At 42.6% G+C, this 24,153-nt stretch overlaps 1 protein-coding gene across 1 annotated transcript; it reads right to left on the bottom strand.

Moving 5' to 3' along the window:
* Positions 1-5,706: 5,706 nt before the first annotated feature.
* Card6 (caspase recruitment domain family member 6) lies at positions 5,707-19,547 on the bottom strand. Its single transcript, XM_038323280.1, has 4 exons — positions 19,511-19,547; positions 19,056-19,344; positions 14,672-15,220; positions 5,707-9,143 (listed from the first exon to the last, which is right to left on the bottom strand). Exons 2-4 carry the CDS (start codon positions 19,336-19,338, stop codon positions 6,808-6,810), a joined length of 3,168 nt encoding a protein of 1,055 aa, XP_038179208.1. The 5' UTR covers positions 19,339-19,344; positions 19,511-19,547; the 3' UTR covers positions 5,707-6,807.
* Positions 19,548-24,153: the final 4,606 nt, after the last annotated feature.

The following is a 24,153-nucleotide window of genomic DNA, read 5'->3' as shown; positions in this document are numbered from 1 at the left end:
ATTTCTGTCCCATAGCCTATAGTAAATAGCAGGCTAGGATAGATAGTAGGGGTGAGCATTTGATGTTTGGTGGGTTTTCTGTTCATGCCACTTGTACACACACCAGCTACCTCAAGTGACCTGGGGAGGCAGCGGTCGATGGTCCTGTTCAGTGTCTTCCTTTCTGCCTCCCATCTCATACAGCTGCTGAGTTGGAAGATCATTTTCCCCACTTCCTGGAGACACAGGGGAGAGAATGATGCTCTGCTTTTATTGGATCTACTGCTGCACTCTCCCTCAGACTCTGTTTCTTGTTGAATTTTTTTTTTTTTTTTTTTTTTTTTTTGGTTTTTGGACAGGGTTCCTCTGTGGCTTTGGAGCCTGTCCTGGAACTAGTTCTTTTTTATTTTATTTATTTTATTTATTATGTATACAATATTCTGTCTGTGTGTATGCTGCAGGCCAGAAGAGGGCACCAGACCTCATAACAGATGGTTCTGAGCCACCATATGGTTGCTGGGAATTGAACTCAGAACCTTTGGAAGAGCAGGCAACAGCCCTGGAACTAGTTCTTGTAGACCAGGCTGTGATGGAGGAGAGTTATCTGTCTATGTTTCTTTCATTGGTTAATTAATAAAGAAAACTGCCTTGGCCCTTTAAGAGACAGAAAATTAGGTAGGTGGAGTAGACAGAACAGAATTGTGGGAACAAGGAAGTAGAGTTGGAGAGACGCTTCAGGCAGTTGCCAGTGGGGAGTCTCCATGCTGCTCCTCTCCGAGATGGACGCAGGTTAAGATCTCTCCTGGTAAGCCACACCTCGTGGTGCTACCCAGATTACTAAATATGGGTTAAAGGAAGATGTGAGAATTAACCAATAAGAGGCTACAGATAATGGGCCAGGCAGTGTTTTAAAAGAATACAGTTTCCGTGTAATTATTTCGGGTGTAAAGCTAGCCGGCGGCCGGGTGGCGGGACGCAGCCCCGCCGCTTCACACTACAAGGCTGGCCTTAAACTCACAGAGACCCTTCTGCCTCTGCCTCCCGAGTGCTGGGATGAGCCACCATATGGTTGCTGGGAATTGAACTCAGGACCTCTGGAAGAGCAGTCAATGCTCTTTAACTAATGAGTCATCTCTCCAACCCCCAAAAAAGTTGAACTCTTTATAAGAAGTCCTATATTAAATGATCTTCCAGCTGAGTAACGTAAGTGATTGCCAGCATCTAGATTGGTACCAAGTCTGCTGGTGATTAACAATCCAATAAGTTTTTTCCTTTCTTTTCTCTTTCTTTCTTTCTTTCCTTCTTTCTTCTATTTCTTCTTTTCTCCTTCTTTTTCCTCCTCCTCCTCCCTCCCTCTTCGTCCTTCTCCTCCTCTTTCTCTTCATCCTTTCCCCCCTCATCTTCCTCTTCTTTTTTTGAGACAGGGTCTCTCTAAATTCTCTTGGTTGACTTGGAGCCTGCAATCTCTATGTAGATCAGACTGACCTTGAATTCACAGATCACAGAAATACGCCTGCCTCTGTCTCCCAAGTGCTAGGATTAAAGTTATGCACCCCCAAGCCCTGTTTTTGCCCAACAATTTCTAATCCTGAGGAAGGATTTAGAGACGGTTCTAACAATAACCACTATTGTTCACTTCAAAAGTTTAAACACAAAGTACATTCAAATGAGGAATTCTAATTTTACAGCAAATATCTATTTACTTAGGTGTGTGTGATCTACGTAGGAGGTTGAGAGGTTGACGTTGACTGTCTTCCTCACTTGCTCTTCACCTTTTTTGTGGGGGATGGGATGTCTCGCTGAACGGGAGGCTAACTAATTCAGGGATCCTGCTGTCTGCACTCTACCCTGCCAACCCAGTGCTGGGCTTACCAATGTGCACCACTGTATCCAGCCTTTTGTATGGGTCCTCATGTTTTCATGGCAAGTGCTTTAGTAACTGAGGTATATCCTCAGTCCAACATCGATGTTCTCTAGTCATTAACTATTTATTTAGTTATCTAGGCGATGTCTCACTAAGTAGCCTGTCCTATTTAAGGTCACCCTGACACAAGCCAGAGTCTTTTGGGAAGAGTGTAATGGGGCAAAGGTTTTTCCATCTTGTCTCAGCTGAAGCCATCTTTGGTTTCTACCCCCTGCCCTGAAAAGTCCTGTGGGAAGGCATCCAGTCCTGTTCTAGAAACTTAAGGTCAAAATGCCCCAGCTAACTGCATGTTCTTGGCTCTTGTTAAACTACTTGCTTGCAACCGCCAACCAGGATGTGGTTTTTCTGTGTTCTCTGTCTTTAAAACTTTCTGCAATGCGCATCTAGGCTTCCTCCCCTCTGCAAATACTTTTCGTGCTTTCCCTAAGACATGCAGCAGCATGTTCAACACAGACTCTCAGTTCAAACTTCGGCCCTTTGGTTGTGTTGAGTGGTCTTTGGGTCTTTACCCCATAACAAGAGGAAATTTCAGTTGAGACAATGGGCCTGTGGACAAGTCTATGGCACATTTTCTTGATTGACATGGGAGGCCACAGCACACTGTGTGCAGTACCACCCTGAGGTTAGTAGTCCTAAAAGCTATAAGCAGGCAGGTTGAGTAAGCCGTGAGGAGAAAGCCATTGAGCAGTGTCCCTCCAAGGCATAAGCTCCTGCCCTGACTTCCTTCAGTGATAAGCTGTGATGTGGATGTGGAAGTGTCCCTTTCCTCCCCAAGTTCCTGATGGTCTTGGTGTTTTATCTTGGGATTTTTAAATCAGCAATAGAAACCCAAATTAAGACAGCCCAGACTAGGCTAGACCTCCAATTTTCCTGCCCTTGCAACCATGGTGCTGAGATGGCATGTGTATACCAATATGCTCAGTGATGTGGGATTCCCCTCTGTATGCTGTGAATACCACTGGTTAATAAAGAAACTGTCTTGGGCCTGTGCAGGAATAGAGGTAGGCAGGGAAAACTAAACTGAAAGCTGAAAGAAAGGAGATAGAGTTAGAGAGAAGCCATGGAGCCACCACTGGAGACAGATGTGCTGAAAATTTGCTGGTAGGTCATGAGCTTGTGGTGATTAATGCAGAGATTAATGGAGATGGGTTAAATTAAGATGTAAGAGTTAGCCAATAAGAAGGTAGAGCTAATGGGCCAAGCGGTGATTTAATTAATATAGTTTCTGTGTGGTTATTTCAGGGCTAAGCAGCCAGAAACCAACAAGTGGCTCTCTCTCCTCCTACAGTCCAGCAGGCAGTTTTCAAGTTTTTTATTATGAGAATGAGGCTCCTCACTTCATAATGAAGAGCACTGGAGACTGAGAACAGTAAATGTTGTGCAGTTTATCTCACAATCTTGCACAGTCTGGTGGCAACCCAGACAAAAGGGGGCACAGACAAACTGAGCACAACGAACAGTTTTTATGCCCTGAATGGTGGCCCCTTCCTCCTTTACTGCTTTGGCTGAGTAGGGGAGTGGTAATGCATAGTCCCACGGGTCACCTACCACTGACATTTGTCCGTTTCTCAGCCCACATGATGTTGGGTTAATTTACATATTTTATATCCTCCTTATTTAAGGCTTTTCAGAAGCATGAAATGCCGTGAAGCACTTTATGTCTGAAAGTCATCAGGCCAGCTTGTCTCTTAGCCGTTTTCTTCTCTGAACTTCTGAGTTTAAGTGAGGGTAGTTAGACTAGCAAGTGCCAGCAGGGCCCAGACTTCCTATTTAGCTGTAGGTTGGTGTGCGCTGGCTTAAGGCATTTCTGTTTTGAAAATGGTCCATTTTATTTTATTATTTACATTTATCATTCTGAAAGAATTCACAAGTAAAATTAAACATTCACATATACTGTCTTCTATTTCCTTTTCATCTTTACAACAACCATGAGAGAGAAATACAAGATTATTCAACATATGTACAAACAAACACATTTTTGTGATATTAGACTATTTTGAAACAGTATTGATTCCTTTCAAAAGCTTGTCATCCATTGGTCAATATGATTTTTTTCCTTGAAGCCTTGAAAGCAATTTTTTGGCCTAGCTAACTCCTTGGAACTATTTTACTATTTCAAATTAAGTTTATGGGGACAGGTGAGATGGTTTAGCAGGGAAAAGCACTTGCTACACATAAAAGTGGAAGAACAGACTTCATAAAGTTATCTGCTGACCCCTACATACATGTTGTGACATGCATGTGCATACACACACATGCACTATACACATGTACAATAAAAAATTAAAAATCCATACATTCAAGAACTGAGACGTTTAGTCCAATTTATAAATCTTTATTTCTTAGTGAGGCAAATTTTAACATCTACCTTTAGGTGGCTTGTTTTTGTTTTTTGAGGCTTGGTCTCCCTGTGAGCTGCTGACGAACCATGATCCCTCTTTCTCAGTCTCAAGTCAGAGGTGTGCAGTGGCACGTTCTATAAATGTCACCTTTTATTGGCACTTGGTACCACTTACAAACTCAAAGATGCTCCAGCTAAATATCTGGACCAAGTTTATTCTTTTCATTTAACACGGCTATCTAGCAGAAGCTATCCAAATGTTCAGAACAATATGAACTTCCAAAAATTATAATTCCTCCAAACTATAAGTTCTCTCAAACATTACTTATATCCTTTATAAATTCATCTTAATCTTTTTAACTTAACTCTAAAATTAAAAATTCACTAACACATTTCTGATTTCATGTAGACAGAGGCTGCTTATTCGTTTCCCAGCTGCTCAGACCCAAAATAATCAAACAGAAACTATATTAATTGCAATACTGCTTGACCTATTAGTTCATGTTTCTTATTGGCTAGCTCTTATATCTTAAATTAATCCATTTCTATTAATCTGTGTATCACCACGTGGTTGTGGCCTACCTGTAAGGTACGGCGTCTGTCTCCTGCAGCAGCTACATGGTTTCTCCCTGACTCCACCTACTCTTTTGCTATATCTCTTCCAGCCTGACTATATTCTGCCCTGTCATAGGTCCAAGCAGCTTCTTTATTCACCAATGGCAATAAAACATATTTACAGCATACAGAGTGGAATCCTACATCACTTCCCCTTTTCTGTCTAAATAAAAAGGGAGGTTTTAACTTTAATATAGTAAACTTATATATAACAACACAGGTATCAAGCAAGAATTACAATTATGATATATACTTTATCTTTTATCAAAACTAAGAAAAACTATAATTGTAATTATCTATTCTTCAACTCCATTAAAAACTCCAGAAGGATATAATATTACCTAAGTTAACAGGAACTGCATTGTAAGCAACTTCCAAAACTCTAGAATTGACAGAGACATCTTGCTGCCTGGACAGTCACCCAAAGTTCTTCTGTAACACTGGGGCATCCATCTTCAGCCTACAGGCTCATTTTCCATAAAGCAGGAAATTTTGAAGACAGTTCCACCTGTACTGGCAGTTTGTCAGTCACTTTCTTCTGTGTCCTGCAGAACATTTGGCAGACACTTTCATCAAGCAAGAACCCTGAAAGACTGTCTCACCTTTAGGCAACTTCAGCAGTCATTTTTCTGTGGGTCCTTCACGTCCAGTTCAAACAGCATAACATCAAACAGTCCAGGCAAAAGCAGTTTCTTGCCCAAATGGCTAATAAACTCTATAAGGAGCCTTTTCAATGCCCATCATCCTCTTGAAGTAGAATGCCAGGAGAAGATGTATCTCATTGTCATAAGAAGTCCTAAGTTTTTAAAACATTTTAAATGCCATATTCTGTTAGTCTTTGAAAGATTTGAAGAATATCTATCCATCTGAAATATATCTCTGTACATTTAGAAAACCTAACTAACATGACTATAAGCTTGACTATTACAGATGACTGTATATTGACCTGTATTACTTTATTCATCTCTATAGAAATTTCAATTAATTAAACTCATATCAGGACCTCTAATGAGCTAAATTCTTTTTTATTATATACAAAGCATGAAACATATATAAATCAATCCCAAAGTTTATGTAAAATGATGTGTTTTGCTGAATATTCACTATTTCCCTATATGTAAGAGCTAAGTGAGATAGTCTTTTTTTTTTTTTTTTTTGAGACAGGGTTTCTCTGCAGCTTTAGAGCCTGTCCTGGAGCTAGCTCTTGTAGACCAGGCTGGTTTCGAACTCACAGAGATCCGCCTGCCTCTGCCTCCGGAGTGCTGGGATTAAAGGCATGCGCCACCACCGCCCGGCTTGAGATAGTCTTATCAGGTATGAAAATTGGAGCTAGTACCGCAAACAAGTTTATTTAATTAACCAAAAGTGCAGGGTCTCTGCTCAGTGGCTGATAATAAACCCAAAACCAAGGTACCTCAGAGTTTTTCTTCAACACTGAGATAATTTGATCTCCATATTTTTATTACTTTGCAATTATACTGTAATTCCATTCCTCACATATATAGCTATCCCCAAGACTCCATCCCTTGGGGTCAAATCACACATTGCTTGATAAGGAAGGTTGGATTCAATTGATTTATGTATCCTTAGGTCCTTTTCTTTTTCCACCTTGCATTTTTTTTATTTGTCAATCTCAAACATGTATACAATGATCAAGTCCATCCCTAGCTCTTCCTCCTCCCAATCAGCCAGATCTCATGTACTCTGGCTGATCTAGAACTTTCTTTGTTGTTACGTAGATCAGGTTGGCCTTAGGCACACAGAGATCTGACTGCTTCTGCCTAACCAGTACTGTGATTTACTTTGCTATACACTTAGACTTTGCATAATTTTTTGTTGTGGTTTTGCTCATTTTATCAGTCTTTCACTGAAACTTTTCTTCATACTGTTACATGAGAGAACTAACTTAAGCAAAGAACATACTTCTGGGGTCTCTGGGATATGTTCTTCAACGTTTTCCTGCCCGTGGGTAGTGGGCCTTGGCCTGCGAAGGTTTAGTATGTGATGATGTTTGCTGAGTAGATCTAGATTGAAAAGGCTTAGATTGGGGTCTATGTGGCTTGAACTGAGTAGATGTGGATGGGGAGGGTTTTGCTTGTGAGGGCTGGGGATGAGTGGGTTTAATTTGGGAAGGCTGGGGATGAGTGGATTTAGCTTGAGAAGGATGGGGATGACTGGATTTAGCGTGGGAAGGCTGGGGATGAGGAGTTTTAGCTTTGGAGGGCTGGGGGTGAGGGTTTTCTTTCTGAGGTTGAATGGGCTTAGGCTCAAAGTGTTTGACCTGTAACATGGGTTGATGGGAGTTGAACTGGCAGGTGGATGAAAGTTTACTCCCAAATGTGGATTGAGAGCCTGGCTGGAAAGCTGAATCTGAAGGCCTTCCCTTGTTAATCCATTGAGATCCTTGATGACAAACAGGTATTTTTGGTTCTTGAACGGCTCCTGCTGGCTGACAGGGTGGAGGGTGAGGATATTTACTATGCGATGTCCTCGCAGGTTTTCTAGCGGCTTCACTCAGCTGCATCCCCTGGGCACAGGCTTTCACAGCCTGCGGCTTCCCTGCTACTGTTCTTGCTTGCGAGCCCAGAGAATGTGAGTGATCTACTTGAGAGACCACTGTCCCAGGTCTTTGAAGATTTCTCTCTGCCTGTGGGCTCTCAGGATGGTTCTGCACATGAGGAATCTGTCTTTGTGATCTCCCAGAAGTTCTACTCAAATGATGCCCCTGAGAAGCTCCTGAAATTTTCATGAATCCTTGCCCTGAATAAAATCTCCAGGGTCGGAAGTTCCGAGGACTAACGCTTTTCCCTCTGCCACGTGCCCTTGTATTCTGATGGGGCAAAGGATAGAACCACTTTGCCTTCTGCTGTGACCCAAAGTGGGGGCTCAGAACCCAAGGGGCTCTCAAGGGCCCATGGTAAAAGTTACTTCCAAATGTGGTCGGCAGGGGCCACGGGGGTACTGGCGGAGGCACAAACACTGGAGTCTGGTGCAGATTCTGAGCATTCTGTCTGTCCTCACATTGGACTCCAGGCTCTCTGACTGGCACCTGAGCTTGGCTTTCAGATGGACTTTTTGTCTGACTACGTGTTTGCTGGCTCTCACCTCCAGTCGTACTGGGGGAAAGTTGAATATCTTGAGGAATTTCCAAGTCTTGGTCTACCTGGATGCCCAGCTCCCTGGCCAGAGAGGCCATATCTTCTAGGGACACACACCGAAGCGAAGAGGACATTACTTCCTGGAGGGCAGCTTGAAGGGCCTCCATCGACTTCCTTCTATCCCCAGCTTCCTCCACTTCCCAGAACAGTAACTGTGACGGCTTCAGTCTCAAGATCCTTTGGAAAATCTGAACCTCTTCACTCTCCTTGGCCTGAGGACCAAGGACAAAGTAGCATCTTTCAATAGCATCTTCTCCTAAAAACATCAGCAAGTCCCATTCCTTCTCACCAAGGCAGTCGGTGAAGAAGAACACGGCTGAGGAAACTTCCACCAGAAAACCAAATTGAGTCCAAAAGCTTTCAAGATCTCCACGAAGGTTGGTCACAGCAACAGGCTTTTGGAAAACATGAGGATTGTCCTTTCGCTCCTTGTCAGGAAAACACCATGTCACCTCCACCAGGCCATCCGAAATTTGCCGAGGAAGCACGGGAACGGACAGATCCTGATGGAGAAAGATTTTGTGTGGTTTCTGTGGGGAGGAGCTGAGCAATGTGTTAAGGATTCTGGACTTGGAGAAGCTACAGTGTCCTAGCCGCACAAAAGAGATGACAGGCATCTTCATGAGACTCAGAAATGCTTCTGTTTCCCTGGGGGGCCCCTCTGAGGACTGCACTGGGTGTTGCTCTAAGTCTTTCATGGCCCCCAGCATCAAGATGCTTTTGTTGGTTTCTGCATCTGGCAGCAGCAGGGGCAGAGCGAACTGGCACTGGTACATGTTTGACAGGACTTCACGCTGCAGAGAGCTGTCCGAACAAAGCATGCAGGCACAAAGGACATCAAGGGGGTTGATGGTTCGTGTGTCTCCAATGTCTAAATTCTCTATCCCAGCCAGCAATTCCTCTTCGCTCTCTTCATCCGCCACCTTAGGACTAAGGATAAAGTCTCTGGCTGTCAAGTCTAATGCCTGCACTTTCATCAGGAAATTCCAAGCTAAGTCTCCTGGAGTCTTGGGTGTCCACTCACTTCGTCGATCTATGGAAAACTGCTTCACAAAGTCTGGGAGAAGCTTTCTGCTTCTATCCATGTTCAAACAGGACAGGACATGGTGGAACACTCTTTTTCTTTCTGTAAAGCAGAGAGTACTCATTATTGCCTTGTTCAAAATCTGTTTCCTGCCCTTAAAAGTACGTAATTGGCAATTTCATCGCCCAAAGTTGAAACAATACAAAATGAAAGTCTCATTTCACCGCCTTTCCTGCCCTGTCTTCCGTCTACGAGGCATACTAATTGGCATAGTCTATGCCTTAGCCTGTTCTCTGTCGCTGTACTACAGACCAAAAGCACCGGGGAGAGGAAGGAGTTAAGTGAGCTTATCTGTCCCAGTCATGGTCTACCAGAAAAAGAACTTCAAGACATGAACTCCAGGCAGGAACCTGGAGGTAGGAACTGAAGCAAAGGCCACAGAGGAAGACTCATCACAAGTTTGCTTTATATGGCTTGTTCGGCCGGCTTTCTTATACATCTCAAGACTACCTGCCTTTTTCTCTACAAGTGTTATTTCTAGTAACTAGAAAACTATATGTGAAAATGGGAGATAAGGGTAAAATAGAGACAGCATGTAACTTTTTGTGGGGGTGGCACTGCCCACCGTGGGCTGAGTCCTCCCACATCAATCATTAATCAAGAAAATGCCCCCCACAAATATGTCTACAGACAAATTTTATAGAGACATTTTCTCAGCGGGCAAAGGTGTAAGTCTTACAGCTCTGAGGAGAACGTTTCCCCAATGCAAGTACGGCAGCTCTGAAGTGAAAAGTGTCCTGAGAGTTGGGAGCCAAGGAATGCCACAGGTTACACCACACAACAAGCCTCCCACAGAAGATTTACTGGAAAAAACACAGAAGCAAGAAGCAGCAGAGAACTGAGTGGGAGTCAGGCTTCTATAGGTTTCTTCGGGTAGAGCTTTCCATGGTGGGGATTAGTGGAATTTCAAGTCTTGAGCTCGGGGTGAGCTCAGGGATTGGTGAGATTTCAAGCTCAAACTTTTTACCCGGGAAAAGATGGTTAGTGAGTTAGACAACCTGGGCTTCATCCCTTGGAGTCACACAGTTGGTAAGAACCAACTCCCACAGCTGTCCTCTGACCTCTACATGCAAGCCATGGTACACATGCTCACACGCATGCTCATACATATGTACACAAAATAAAATGTAATTCAACAGATTAAACAGCCTCTCAGGATTTACACAGCAGGAATTCCCCTTTTGGAACCCCTTATATTCTGGCCCTTTCTTCACTCTCCCTTAATAAATCTATCGTTATTCTGCTTTTTAAAAAAAAGTTACATGCTGTCTCTATTTTATCCTTATCTCTCATTTTTCACATATAGTTTTCTAGTTACTAGAAATAACACTTAAAAAGACGAATCAGAGCAGGTTTTACTCTTGACAGATGGCAGCTAGCACAAGATGTTTCATCTCTTCTGTTTTGTTGTAACCAAGAGCTTGAGGAAGGTGTGTGAGACAGAGTTTCAGGTAGCCAAGTATGGCTTTCATCCTTCTGCCTGGGCTTCTCAAATGCTAGGATTTACAGACATGTGGCACCATGCCCTGAATAACATAAGGCATAAGACTTGGTCTTGAGGTAGAGCTTAGCTGGTACAATGCCCATCTAGAGTATATGAAGCCATATGTTTGATCCCCAGCACTGGAAAAAAAAACAAACAAAAATAGGAGTGATAGCACAGGCCTATGATCCCAGCACTTGGGAAATAGAAGCAGAAGTACTTGAGTTCAAAGTCATTTTGGGCTACATAGTAAGTCTGAGGACAGCCTGAGATACATACGACCCTGTCTCAAAAGAAAAGGTTCTCGAGCTACATTTGATAGAGCCCACTCCTGTTCTATAGAATCTAATCTATGTTTTTGTCTCACATCAAATACTTGTGTACTTTTAGTACAAAAATCTTAGTGCTGTATGAGTGTGTGTGTGTGTGTGTGTGTGTGTGTGTGTGTGTGTGTGTAAAAATGTGCTTGCTGTGGCATGCATGTGACAGGCAAGGGACAGCATTCAAGAGTTGGTTCATTATTCTACTTTCATTTTTAACAAATCTATACTTTCAGTACTCAAAAAAGAAAAAGGTTTGCACACATAAATGTCTCTTGGTCAGGATGGTGATCTATGGACCAGGTCCAGACATACTGAGACCTTAACTATGCACCGAAAGTTCCTCAACTGATGCTCTCCACTTAGTTAAAACTAAAAATTGCAAAACCCAATTTGTTTCTGGCTATGAAACCACTAAAATTACTACAATGCTTTATTCTGAAAACAGAAAGTACTGTCTAAAGTCAATGACTAGTGACTGGAGATGTAGATCGGGCAGTACGATGCTTGACTGGCATGCACTGAGGTTCCATGTCTAGCACCAAATAAAATCACATGTGGTGGATCATGCCTGTAATCGTACAACTACAGAGATAGAGGCAGGAGGATCAGAAACTCAAAGTAATCCTCAAGTACATAGTGACTTCAAGATTATCCTGGGTGTCGCAAGACTCTGTCTCATGGACTGAAGCTCACTCCACGGAAGGTGTTTATGCCTAGTACTATGGACGTGGTCAAAAGCTCATAGTTAGGGAGGTCATAGGCCCTACAGGAGAACACGCTACTTCTGTTGTGCTGAATGAACATGCTGTCAAACTGCCTCCTGATGTATGTGTATACCCATACGCTAGTGTTGCCATCAGCCTTGGTCAGAAATGTCTCCTTCAAACCAGGCAGTGGTGGTGCATGCCTTTAATCCCAGCACTTGGGAGGCAGAAGCAGGCAGATCTCTGTGAGTTCAAGGCCAGTCTGGAATACAGAGCAAGTTCCAGGACAGCCAAGGTTGTTACAGAGAAACCCTGTCTCAAAACAAACAGAAATTAAAAATAAAAAAAAAATGTCTCCTTCTGCAGCAAACTAGTTAATACAGAGTCTCACAGCTGGCCAAGGTCTGGGAATAAGTGACTAGCTAGTGCTTAGCACTTAAACGAACACCCACACCATCCCTTCCACGGCACAGAGAACACGGTGGACAAAGGGGTAGATGGGGACAAGGGCCTAAGAACGCTGTCTTCTAGGCAAGAAGTGGCCATTGGTTTCATGAACTCACAGCAGATGCAGCTGCCTGCACAATGGGTCAATGGGTCACAAAACAAGAGGACCTGATTGTGGGTGGGAGACTTGTTGGGTACAGGAGGGGCTGGGGTGTGTAGTAAAAGAGGGTGGTAAATGTAACCAGAATATACGATCTTATATACATATATGAAATTGTTGGCAAATAAATGAATTAAAAACATAAAAATAAATAAGGTATCCCGTGTTGCATGATGGAAAGTGACTACAGAAATCTATGTGCCAGTAATCAGTATTTATGTCTGCTCATATGAATAGCCCACTGTATTCAAGACTCTGAATCTGCAATTCAATAAACTTCAGATCATAACAATTGGGAAAATATTATGTTTATTCTGAACCCGATGACTAACTTTTTTCTTATTATTATTCTCTGAGAAATAACTATCTCCATAGTTTACAATTTGTTAGTATGAATAACCTAGAAGTGATGGAAAGCACACGGGAGCTCGGAGGGGGAGAAAGGTAAAGAGAAGATGGTGCATGGGTACTAGAGTGCTATTAGCTAAGAATAACTTCAAGGGCTAGAGAGATAGCTCGGCGGTTAAGAACACTGACTGTTCTTCCAGAGGTCCTGAGTTCAATTCCCAGCAACCACATGGAGGCTCACAACCACCTATAATGGGATCAGGTGCCCTTTTCTGGCATGCAGACAGAGTACTTATACATACATGCATGCATTAATAAATTAACTAAATAAAATTTTTTTTGAAAAAAAGAAAGAATAATTTCTAGGACCAGCAAGAGGTACTTTCTGCCATGCCTGATGACCTGAGCTGGATCCCTGGGACTCACAGGGTGGGAGGAAGAAAACAGTTCCTGAAAGCTGTCCTCTGACCTCCACACCCCCCTCCCAACATACATACATACATACATACATACATAAATAAATAAATAGAATGTAATTAAAAGGCTGGGTACTCATACAAAAAGGAAGAGTCTCCGGGCGGTGGTGGCGCACACCTTTAATCCTAGCACTCTGGAGGCAGAGGCAGGCGGATCACTGTGAGTGCGAGGCCAGCGTGGTCTACAAGAGCTAATTCCAGGACAGGCTCCAAAGCTACAGAGAAACCTTGTCTCAAAAAAAAAAAAAAAAGGAAGAGTCACATCTAATATTTTGTAAGACATCTTCGGTTGAGAACAATTAACTCTAGACCAGCTAGCATGAGAGCTATTTCGTTTTGTGTTTGCTTTGAGACAGTACTTCATTAGCCCAGACTGACATCAAATTCCCAGTCTTCCTTCCCCAGTCTCAGAATGTTGGCATTACCTACATGCGCTCCCACACCCAGAGAGAGGATTCTGAATGTTCCCCAAAGAAATCATACATGTCTGGGCAAGAGCTAAGCCAATTACCCTCAGCTGATTAGCACACCTTGTTTGTGTTTATCCAAACATTAGACTTGTACTCCATAAACATGCAGGTCACTGTCCTGCATCAGTTCAACTAAAAATGTAACTTTAAAAATAATAAAACATGTAAGAAAATGTGTGGAGGTTATATACAGGTAGCAGGCCACTTTCTTTTCTTTTTTTCTTTTTTCAGGTTTTTCAGTGTACAGTCCTGGCTAGCCTAAAACTCACTCTGTGTCTCTGGCTGGGCTCAAATTTTCAGTAATCATCCTGCCCCAGTATGAGCTCCATCACGAGCCACCAACCTGATTCACTATGCTTTTAAATAAAAGGTTTGAGTATTCACAGATTTTGCTAGCCAGAGGATGACATCAAATCTATTTCCTGGTCCTGGAGAGATGGCTCAGAAGTTAAGAGCACTGGCTGCTCTTTCAGAGGTCCTGAGTTCAATTCCCAGCAACTACGTGGAGGCTCACAAACATCTGTAATGAGATCTGGTGCCTTCTTCTGGTGTGCAGCCAGAACACTGCACACATAATAAATAAGTTTTTAAAAAATATATAAAAGCTATATTTCCATTGGATCCTAAATCTTTCTATTACGCAACAGTCTCCCACTTCCCAGACCTGGGAACTCTTTTGTTCAGCGTCCCCACACCCCAGAGAAAACCCATGTGATGTGGGAGGTGATGTATGTTGTGAATATGTTTTACTGCCATTGGTTAATAAAGAAGCAACTCTCGGCCAGTGGCTTAATAGAGTAAAGCCAGGCTGAAAGAGGTGTATGGAGAGAGTAGGAGGAGTCAGGGAGAAGCCATGGAGCTGCCAGAGGAGAAAGAAACAGCTGCCAGTTGGAACCTTGCTGGTAGGCCACAAACCTCGTGGTAAAATATAAAATAATAGAAATGGGCTAATTTAAGATATAAGAGCTAGCTAGCAAGATGCTTAAGTGATTGGCCAAGCAGTGATTTAAATAATATAGTTTCTGGGTGATTATTTCAGATCTGGGCAGCAAGGAACAAATGGCCTCAGCCAACACCCGTGTAAGAAAAAAGATTTCTGGTCTCCTCTCCAGGATGCCCACTGATAATCTGTCTAATTAACTACACACTGTCACCACACCTTCAGTGTTTTCTTCCTCCTCTTCCAATGAAATGCCGCTCTCTGGAGCCTCGCAGCTACCTTCTTCATCAGAAAACCCCATGGCTTCTTCATCAGAAAACCCCATGGCTTCTTCATCCTCATGCTCCTCTTCCTCTTCACCATCATATACAAAGCAGTGTAGGTCACCTGAGGCCCCTTCCTCCATAATGGTCTCGATATCTTCCGGGTACCCAACAGACTCTTGATATTCCCCTTCTCCTAAGTACAGAGAATCGTCTGGCTCCTCGTATCTTTGCCCATATTTTAAGTAAGTGATACTCGTTGGAATGTCATACTCAGCTCTTCTAACTGAATGTGGGGCCGTGATTTGCGGTGTGCCACGCCCCTCCTGATTCTCCCTGGAGGATCCTGCAGTTTCCCCACGGTTACTTTCCCAATGGACACATTCTTTCTCTTCAGAGAGCACTGCAATCTCTCCATTCTCCGGAGTTTTCCTCCCGAGGAAAAAGGGGTCTGCTGAACCCCTGCTCACTCCCACAGCTGCTTCAGTCCCCTGCTGTGTGACTTCTGAAAAGAAAAGATTTCATTATTGCCTCTGGTTTTTTTTTTCCAAAGTAAGAATTTTAAATTAACTTAAGTTTCAAGTCCTCAAGCGTCACCTTTTTTCTCCTTCCTTTCTTTCATACAAAAGATATCTGTGTTGCCTGGGCTGGCCCAAACACTTGAGCTCAAATATGTTCGTTCTTTGGCCTCCCCGACTAGCTGCGGCTATAGGAATGCAATCAGTCTCTTTTCTTTATCTCAAATGCCAATTGTGCATGATTAACCAATCAATTATCAGAACTAACTTTCCGGAGAGAAAAAAAATCAAAGCAACTGCTGCCTCTCAGAGCAGCTTCACATGGTAAAAAAAAAAAGTGAAAAGAAGTCTAGCTGTTATGAATTAATTATATTAATCCATATTAATATGCTTAATTAACAATTGTATTAATTATACACCCAATGTAACCCACACTCAGATTTCTTTGGGCCATTGCTAAGGAAATCCCAGTAACTCCTAATGAATGAGCTGATTACTGTGTTGGAATGGTGTATTCTAAAAGTAGCAAACTCTTTTTTTCCAGGCACATGAGGCTCGAAAAGGTTAGTTTTTTAATTGTCAACACAGCTTAGAATCGCCAGAGAAGAGACTCTCACACGAGGCGTTCTCTACAATGGGATGGCCTTTGGGCGTGGCTATGGAGGACTGTTTCAAATGAACTGACATAGGAAGACCCACCCCAGCCACTGTGGGTGGTGGTAATCCCTAGGCAGGGGGTCCTGAAGAGCAGAAGAGTCCAGAAAAGAAGTTGAGCACAAGCAAGCAAATAAAAGGCATCCTTTTGTTCCTGCTCCTGACTGTAGAATGGGACTAGCTCTCTCATGAGAGCCTCTGCCTCCGTGACTCCTCCCACAATGATGAACTGTAGCCCAGAATTATGAACTAAAATCACCCCGCATACAATACTTGTCACAAATTACTCTGAATACAGTAACTGGAAAGGAAGTTAGAACAAGATTTGGCCTGCTTTAAGGATCATGAATATACACTGTTTTAATCTAAGCCCTTCTATATCATCCCTTAAAATCATCTTGGGTCTTCTTTTAGTATATTACTTAAAAAATAGAAAGGAAGGAAGGAAGGAAGGACGGAAGGAAGGAGGGAGAAAAGAAAAAAAGCTACATCTCCCTCTAGTGGTCATTTCTTGAATTGCTAAGCAATAAACTGGACTAGTTCCCTGCCCCCCATCACTAACCATTACTACCTTTTGTAACATGTCCATTTTTAAGACACTATAAATTTTTACTAGCTCTTATTAATCACACAATAGTAGCATTCTCTCTCTCACACACAGCTCATAGTTTGATTACACTCGCCCCATACTGCTCTCTCATCCTCTCTCTCTCTCTCTCCTCCAGCTTGTCTTTCTATTCCTAACAGATGCCCTCTCCCACTTTCTTATCACACATATTTAATGTGCACATATAGAAATGTAGATTTACAAATGAGAGAAAGCATGTGATGTTTGTCTTTCAGATCTGATATCTCGCAATACGATCTTTTCTGGCTCTATCCACTTTTCCCTACAAACATGATGTCATCCTTTTCGTTTGTTCTTATGTTTGCTTAATTTTGAGATAGGCTCTCACTCTGTAGCCATGGGCAGCTTGGAACTTGCTATGTAGCCCAGGCTGGTCTGCAATTCTTGGTCCTCCCACCTCTGCCTCTGTAAGAACTACAGACATAAGCTAACATGCCTGACGTTCACCACTGTCTTTATATGGCATATTTTCTTTATTCGTGCATCCACTGATTGGAAAATAGGCAGATTCTGTAAACTGGCTATTGTGAAAAGTGCCTCAGTAAACAAAGGCAGAGTGCTATCTATGTGCACTGGTTTTTATTCCATTGAATATATACATATACATATACATATACATATACATATATATATATATATCCACTAGTTATTTTTGAATCATCTAATAGTATTTGTGCATACTGTTAAACAGCTAGTATAGAATAGGACGTTCTATACTATGTGTGTGCAGCAGACATCCATGTGTTTCTGTGTGCACTCACTGGTGCAGGTGCACATGCCTGTGGAGCCTGGGGGTTGGAGCTGGGCGATATTCCTTCCTGGTGAGTCTAGCTGGCCAGCAAGCTCCGGAGACTATATCTATTTGCCTCTGCCTTCCAACACTGGGTACATGGGCTCATGCTACCTTGGCCAGCACTCTAGGTAAATCCTGGGAATCTGAATTCAAATCCTTGTGCTCTCCCAGCCAGCATTTTACCACGTGAGCCAATCTCCCCAGCTCTGGTAGATATGCCAACAGCCATGCTATCTGATACATTATTTACATATAATAAAATTCCGTACTGAATCCCACTGTATGAATCCCATACAATACTTGCAGGGTTTTTTTTTTTTTTCTGAGTCTGGATTAACTCATTTAATATTATACTTTCCAGATCCATACATATCCCTGAACACGCCATCATTTCATTTTTCTGTTCCACAGAGAACCTCATTTTCATTACCCACTCATCTGTTGGTAGACATGTAAGGCGGGTTCCGTATCCTTGCTATCATAGAGCTGTGATAATAACAGATGTGCAAATGTCTACGTGGTATAATATGGTGTATTTTCCTAGAAATAGGAAATAGGAGAAGAGCAGCTAGGTCATATGACACTTCTGTTTTTAATTTTCATGTTCTCCCTTATATACAGATCACAGTTTACAACGTATATATGTATCTATATGAGTAGGTATAAGTGTGGGTATAGTATAAAACTTAAGGAGACCAAGAGAAGATGGTAATAGGTGACGAAGAAGGACAGAATGCAGGCAAAAGGAATGAGTCATGAAAGAAGGTATAAAGCTACATTTTATTGAAAAACATTTCCATACAATATTTTTTCCCTGTGGGAAAATATGGTCAAAATATATTATATGTTTAAAAAAACTACTTTTTCCCCCATTTTGAACTCCATCTTAGTTTCTTTTTTCTCTCTTTATGTGAATGAGTGAATAAAAATATAATTCAAAGCGGGAGAATAGCTGGGCAGTGGTGGCACACACCTTTAATCCCAGCACTCAGGAGGCAGAGCCACTATGAGTTCGAGGCCACCCTGGTCTACAGAGTGAGTTCCAGGACAACCAGGGCCACACAGTGAAGTCCCATGGCATGAGAATGGCCGTTCTAAATGTACAGAAGTTCACTGAGAGCAGAAGTGTGGGACTCCACAACTTTGTGAGAGGCTTCCTTAAACTAGGTGTATATTTTAGTTGTGAATTAATGACAATAAAGTGATTTCTTAAAAAAAGAAAAAATAACCATATTCTATAGAGTATGAGTTTCAAGACCTTAAAACCTGTATTAATCAAATGGAGAAACCACAATTTTAGAAACTACTGTTCTACCAGCATTCTTTCCCAGAGAACAGGAAGCCGGCGATGCTCCGGCAGGTTATTACAAATGGTTTTCCCTGTACTTTCAGAGTGAATAGTCAAAGGCCCTGCTAAAGGTTCTTGGGGACGTGAGTCTCAAATGTACCTACATGAGCAGGAAAGCCCTAGAGAGTGCCATGATTGACAGTGAGCTCTTTCCCAGCCCCGGAACAATGAGGATCTGCTGGGGGCACTGAAAGAGCCAAGGGCTCTGACAGTGAAGACCAGTCAGCCTCCTAATCAATGAGATGATTGTTCCCTGCTGTAAAAACTACGCTTCCTGTCTCAGAATTCAGTAAGAATCGCCTTCGGAAGTCAAATCCAAACAGCAGGCAACAATTCATTTTCTTTTTTAGAAAATCCGTTTCCTCCCCCTTTCCTTCAAAATTTAAAAAAGCAACTTACCATGCTTTAAGCCCAAAGTGGCAGCTGCCTCTGGGAACGCGACAGACAAACACCTGAGGAAACAATGCCAGCTCTCCTCTCCCCTCTTCTGGACCACAATTAACAGCTTCCGACTTTTCTTCAGGGGATCTGGAATCTGCTCTAGCATCTCATACTCGTCCTCAGAAATCAGTCTCTGAGAGGCTAACGTGTCCAAGAGAGAATCGGGGTCTTGCTGGAGGACACTGAGCAACTTCGTTCTTTGTCTTGCTATGATTTCTGAGGAAGCACTCCTGGTAGCCATTGCTTCCTGAAAACCAGGAAATGAATTAAAACGTTCTGGCAAGTAAAGAAGTGAAAGAGAGAGAGAGAGAGAGAGAGAGAGAGAGAGAGAGAGAGAGAGAGAGAGAGAGAGAGAGAGAGAGAGAGAGAGAGAGAGAATTCTACTTAGCAAAGATAAAACATGTCAAGAATACCTTTGTTGGAGAGGGCAGAGAAGAACATAGGAGGGGAACAGCTCGGAGCACTCTGTCCTTGATTTCCTGGTTGCTCGCCCTTTATCTGCTCGTGTGTGTGTGTGTGTGTGTGTGTGTGTGTGTGTGTGTGTGTGTGTGTGCTTGCTGAGGACAGAACCCTCTCTGTTGTTTGATCATGAGACTAAGTTTCATTAATACCGGGCAGCAGGAAGCATGCCACAAACAGTAGCACACACCTATCATCCCAGCATTCAGAGGGCAAAGGCGGGAGAACCAGGATTGCCGCAGTTTCAAGGTTAGCGGAGTCTACACTACGTGCTCTAGGCCACTCAGGACCGCGTAGAAAGACCCTCTCCTAATAAAACAAAACAAAAGATGAAGTGAAACTGGGGGCTTCTCCCGGGAAGTTTCCCTTGAACTTCAAACTGGGCTATATATGCCTGCCCCAGGCACTGTACTATGATGATACAAATGTAAATTAACTGATTTGTGGAGAGCAGTCTTCAACGTGCAGGTAAATAATAGAGCTAAATAAAGATTCAAAATGTATAACTTTCAACCCAGCAATCCCACCTTGGAAATGCAGGGGCTGGAGGGATGGCTTAGCAGTAAGAACACTTGTTACTCTTACAGAAAAACTGGCTGCTGTTCAGTTCCCAGCATTCACAAGACGGAGGCTTGGAACCATCCATAAATCTAGGTCTAGCCAGGCAGTGGTGGCGCACGCCTTTAATTCCAGCACTCGGGAGGCAGAGGCAGGCGGATCTCTGTGAGTTCGAGGCCAGCCTGGTCTACAAGAGCTAGTTCCAGGACCTGTCTCGAAAATTAAAAAAGAAAATCTAGGTCTAAAACTGACCTTGATGGGCACCAGGCACACACGTGGTACATGTACATACATATAAGTGAAAAAACTCATATATATATATATATAATGAAATTAAAATAAAACTAAAATATTTTGAACAAAATATTAGATACATGCCAAAGATGTATGTATAAAAATTCCAAAAGTATAATAGCAGAAAATTAAAGATAACCTAAACTTTCATAAATTGGGGCTCTGTAAAATAAATGGTAACAGTAAAATAACAAATATATATCATACACATACATATATATGAATACATATTTTTTGAGACAATTAATGACAATAAAGTGATTTCTTAAAAAAGAAAAAATAACCATATTCTATAGAGTATGAGTTTCAAGACCTTAAAACCTGTATTAATCAAATGGAGAAACCACAATTTTAGAAACTACTGTTCTACCAGCAATCTTTCCCAGAGAACAGGAAGCCGGTGATGCTCCGGCAGGTTATTACAAATGGTTTTCCCTGTACTTTCAGAGTGAATAGTCAAAGGCCCTGCTAAAGGTTCTTGGGGACGTGAGTCTCAAATGTACCTACATGAGCAGGAAAGCCCTAGAGAGTTGAGACAGGGTTTCTATATATAACAGCCTGGGTCATCCTAGAATTCACTCTGTAGACCAGGAGATCCACTTGTCTGCCTCCCAAGTGCTGGGATTTAAAGAGTGTGCCACCACAGCCCACCCACCCACCAAAAAACTACTGAACTGTTAAGATTTTATTTGTGAGACGTTATGTGTGTGCTGGGAATTGAACCCTGGTTCCCTGGAAGGGTAGCCAGTGCTCTTAACTGTTACACTGTCTCTCCAGCTTCCTACTAGACTATTAAAAAGGATAGAGAGACCCTGTCTCAGAAAGAAAAGAGAGAAAAAAAAGGATATATTAGAACTTGATAAATGATAATGCCTACATTATAATATTTTGGAAAAATAGCAAGTTATTATAGATCCCATTTAAAAAACAAACAAGCTGGGGACGGTAATGTATGCTTTAAATCACAGCACTGGGAGGCTGAGGTAGGCAGGTTTCTGCTGTGGGATAACCCTTCTGTACACTGTGAATATATGTTGCTCTCATTGGTTGATAATAAAAGCTGCTTTGGCCTATACCAAAGTAGAATATAATTAGGTGGGAAAGCCAAACTGAAAGGGAGAAAGAAAGGTGGAGTCAGGAGTAAGTCAGCCAGCTGCCCAAGAAGCAAGATGCCAGCAGACTGGTAAAGCCACAGCTACGTGGCAATACATAGATGAACAGAAATGGGTTCATTTAAATGTAAGAGCTAGTTAGTAATCAGCCTGAAATATAGGTCAAGCATTTTGTAATTAATATTAAACCTCTGAGCGATTTTTTGTTGTTGCTGGTTTTTTCCATGTTTGATAGCTTTATTTTTTTATATTATTAAAAATTTCCGCCTCCTCCCCACCTCCCATTTACCTCCCCCTCTCCCCTGTTGTTTTTTTTTTTTTTTTTTTTGAGACAGGGTTTTTCCTGTAGCTTTTGGAGCCTGTCCTAGAACTAGCTGGCCTCGAACTCACAGAGATCTGCCTGCCTCTGCCTCCCAAGTGAAAAGTAAAACAAGAAAAATTAATGTTCAGCTGCTGCTGACCTACCTAACCTAGCTATTGAGTAGACACCTGGAAAGTCTAAGGGACTTCCTAAACCTCTGGAGCATAAATTTCAGGTCTCCAGCACACCAAAAAGAAGTACCTTACATTATGGAGAAGAAAAACATATCTCACTGTCCTGATGTCTTCGGGTCTAGGCGTGTCTTGGGGAAAGGCACTGACATCTCTCCCGGGGCTGGGCTCCTTGGTGGTTAATATGCATTCACTCTTTCTTTACGAATCATATTTATCACGGCCTCTGATGTAGATGACCCCATCCAAAATGGCTCTTTAGTACTCATAACACATGAGTGTTTTAAGGTTACAAGCTTGCAGATAGCATTAAGGTTTCAGATTAGCTCACCTTGAGATGGAGAAATCATCTGGGTGGGGGTTGGATGTAATCCTTACAAGGGGCCTTAAACGCAGAAGGAAGGAGTATACAGTCACACAATGTAAGCTGGGTTATTATTCCAACAAGATGGAAGTCAGCAATTAGAGTCTGGGGCAGCCTCTAGAGGAGTGGTTCCCATTTACTAAATCTAGCTTGCTTCAAGCCACTAAATTTGTAGCAACTTGTCATACAATCTCCTGAGACTTACTTATAGTTCAGGTCAACCACTTAACAGTTGTTTTCCTTCTCTTGGGTTCACCATATCTCATCCATCCTCTGCTTGCAGACCACTTCAGAGTTTTTCATTTCTACTCCCTGCCCCTAGAAGAAACTAGTACTTAAGTCCTATTTGCTAACATGCAAAATAAACAAACAAACAAACAAACAAACAAAAAACCCTTCTAATTCCTTAGTGTTCACCTTGTTCTGCTGTCAATTAACTAAGATGTTGCATGTGACAGACCAGTAATTCTCACATTTGTTTTAGAAAGTATGTAGATGAAAAAAAGTACATAGATGATATGGCCAAGATTATTCCCCCTGTTCACAAATGTTTGTATGCATTCTTCAAGTTTTGTACTGGAAGAGGTTGAGGGCCACAGACGTGTTAGTGTTTATCAAGCAAATCTGGAGTTACTAATTTCAAAACGATCTAGAGAATATTTTTACACTACAGACTTCCAAGGTGTATTCAAGCCTGAAGGACCAGATTTCCTGATGGCAGAGCACTGGAAACTGTTAATTAACAAGTTCTACATGCGATTCCTTGTATAGGATCAGACAGTTTGCCTTTAAATTACCTTTGCACGAAAACGAGTTAGAGACTAAGATCCTACCCTTGCGGGGGGGGGGGGGGGGGGGGAGGTGAGGGGAGTGGGGTAGGGGTGTTAGCGAGCGTCCCAGGGAAGACGAACCCGGGAAGCTGGCTTTCCAGCCTCGGGATCCTAGTCCCAGCAACATACACAGCCAGCGGAGCGGCACTGTCACTTGGAAGGCATTCTTGGGGAATTCAAGGATGACCTGTGTCTCTGTCTCTCTGCCTGCGTGTGTCTGTGTATTTTAACCTCCAGCCCCTTGCCCGAAACTCGCGAACTGGGTAAAAGCACATCAAACGCAGACACGGGGGGTGGGGGCGCGGTGCACGGCAATTGGAGGTCCCAGCCGAGATTTGGGAACTAGGGAACGCTGAGAGGTCGCCCTCAGAAGGTGAGGGTGGATTGGGGTATGGTTAATCCTGACGTCCTTCGCTCGGTTTTGCAGCAAAGTCCAATTGAGAAAGAGGGGTAAACGAACAGGGTTGTCCCCGGCCGGAGGGGACGTATGTATTGGGAAAAGATAGAAAGAATGTATATAGCTTAAAAAGATAAATGTGTACAGATGTATGATATGTTGATTGTGTTGTCTTTTGTGTTCTGGACTGGAGAAAGACATTTGATTCTAGAAACTGCTAAGAAAGGTATTTTGACTTTGAAATATGGGCTTAAGAATTTTTTTTTAAAGATTTATTTATTTATTATGTACACAGTGTTCAGCCTCCGTGTATGCCTGCAGGCCAGAAAAGGGCGCCAGATCTCATTACAGATGGTTGTGAGCCACCATGTGGTTGCTGGGATTTGAACTCGGGACCTCTGGAAGAGCAGTCAGTGCTCTTAACCTCTGAGCCATCTCTCCAGCCCCTGGGCTTAAGAATTTGATGCTTTGGAAAAGAGGTTCTGTTTTTGTCTCCACAGACAATGAGAGCCTAAGGATTTATTCGAAATTCATGTGGTTTGAATCCCCG

The sequence above is a fragment of the Arvicola amphibius genome, chromosome 3, assembly GCF_903992535.2.
Source record: "Arvicola amphibius chromosome 3, mArvAmp1.2, whole genome shotgun sequence".
In the NCBI taxonomy this organism is placed as follows: domain Eukaryota; kingdom Metazoa; phylum Chordata; class Mammalia; order Rodentia; family Cricetidae; genus Arvicola; species Arvicola amphibius.
This window is presented reverse-complemented; position numbering and strand designations above follow the sequence as displayed.

Coding starts and splice junctions, on each gene's coding strand:
- Card6 (XM_038323280.1), bottom strand. CDS start 19,338: ATGGCTACCAGGAGTGCTTCCTCAGAAATCATAGCAAGACAAAGAACG. Junction 15,221..19,055: donor CACTTTGGGCTTAAAGCATG/GTAAGTTGCTTT, acceptor TTTTCTTTTCAG/AAGTCACACAGCAGGGGACT. Junction 9,144..14,671: donor GGAGGAAGAAAACACTGAAG/GTGTGGTGACAG, acceptor TCTGCTTTACAG/AAAGAAAAAGAGTGTTCCAC.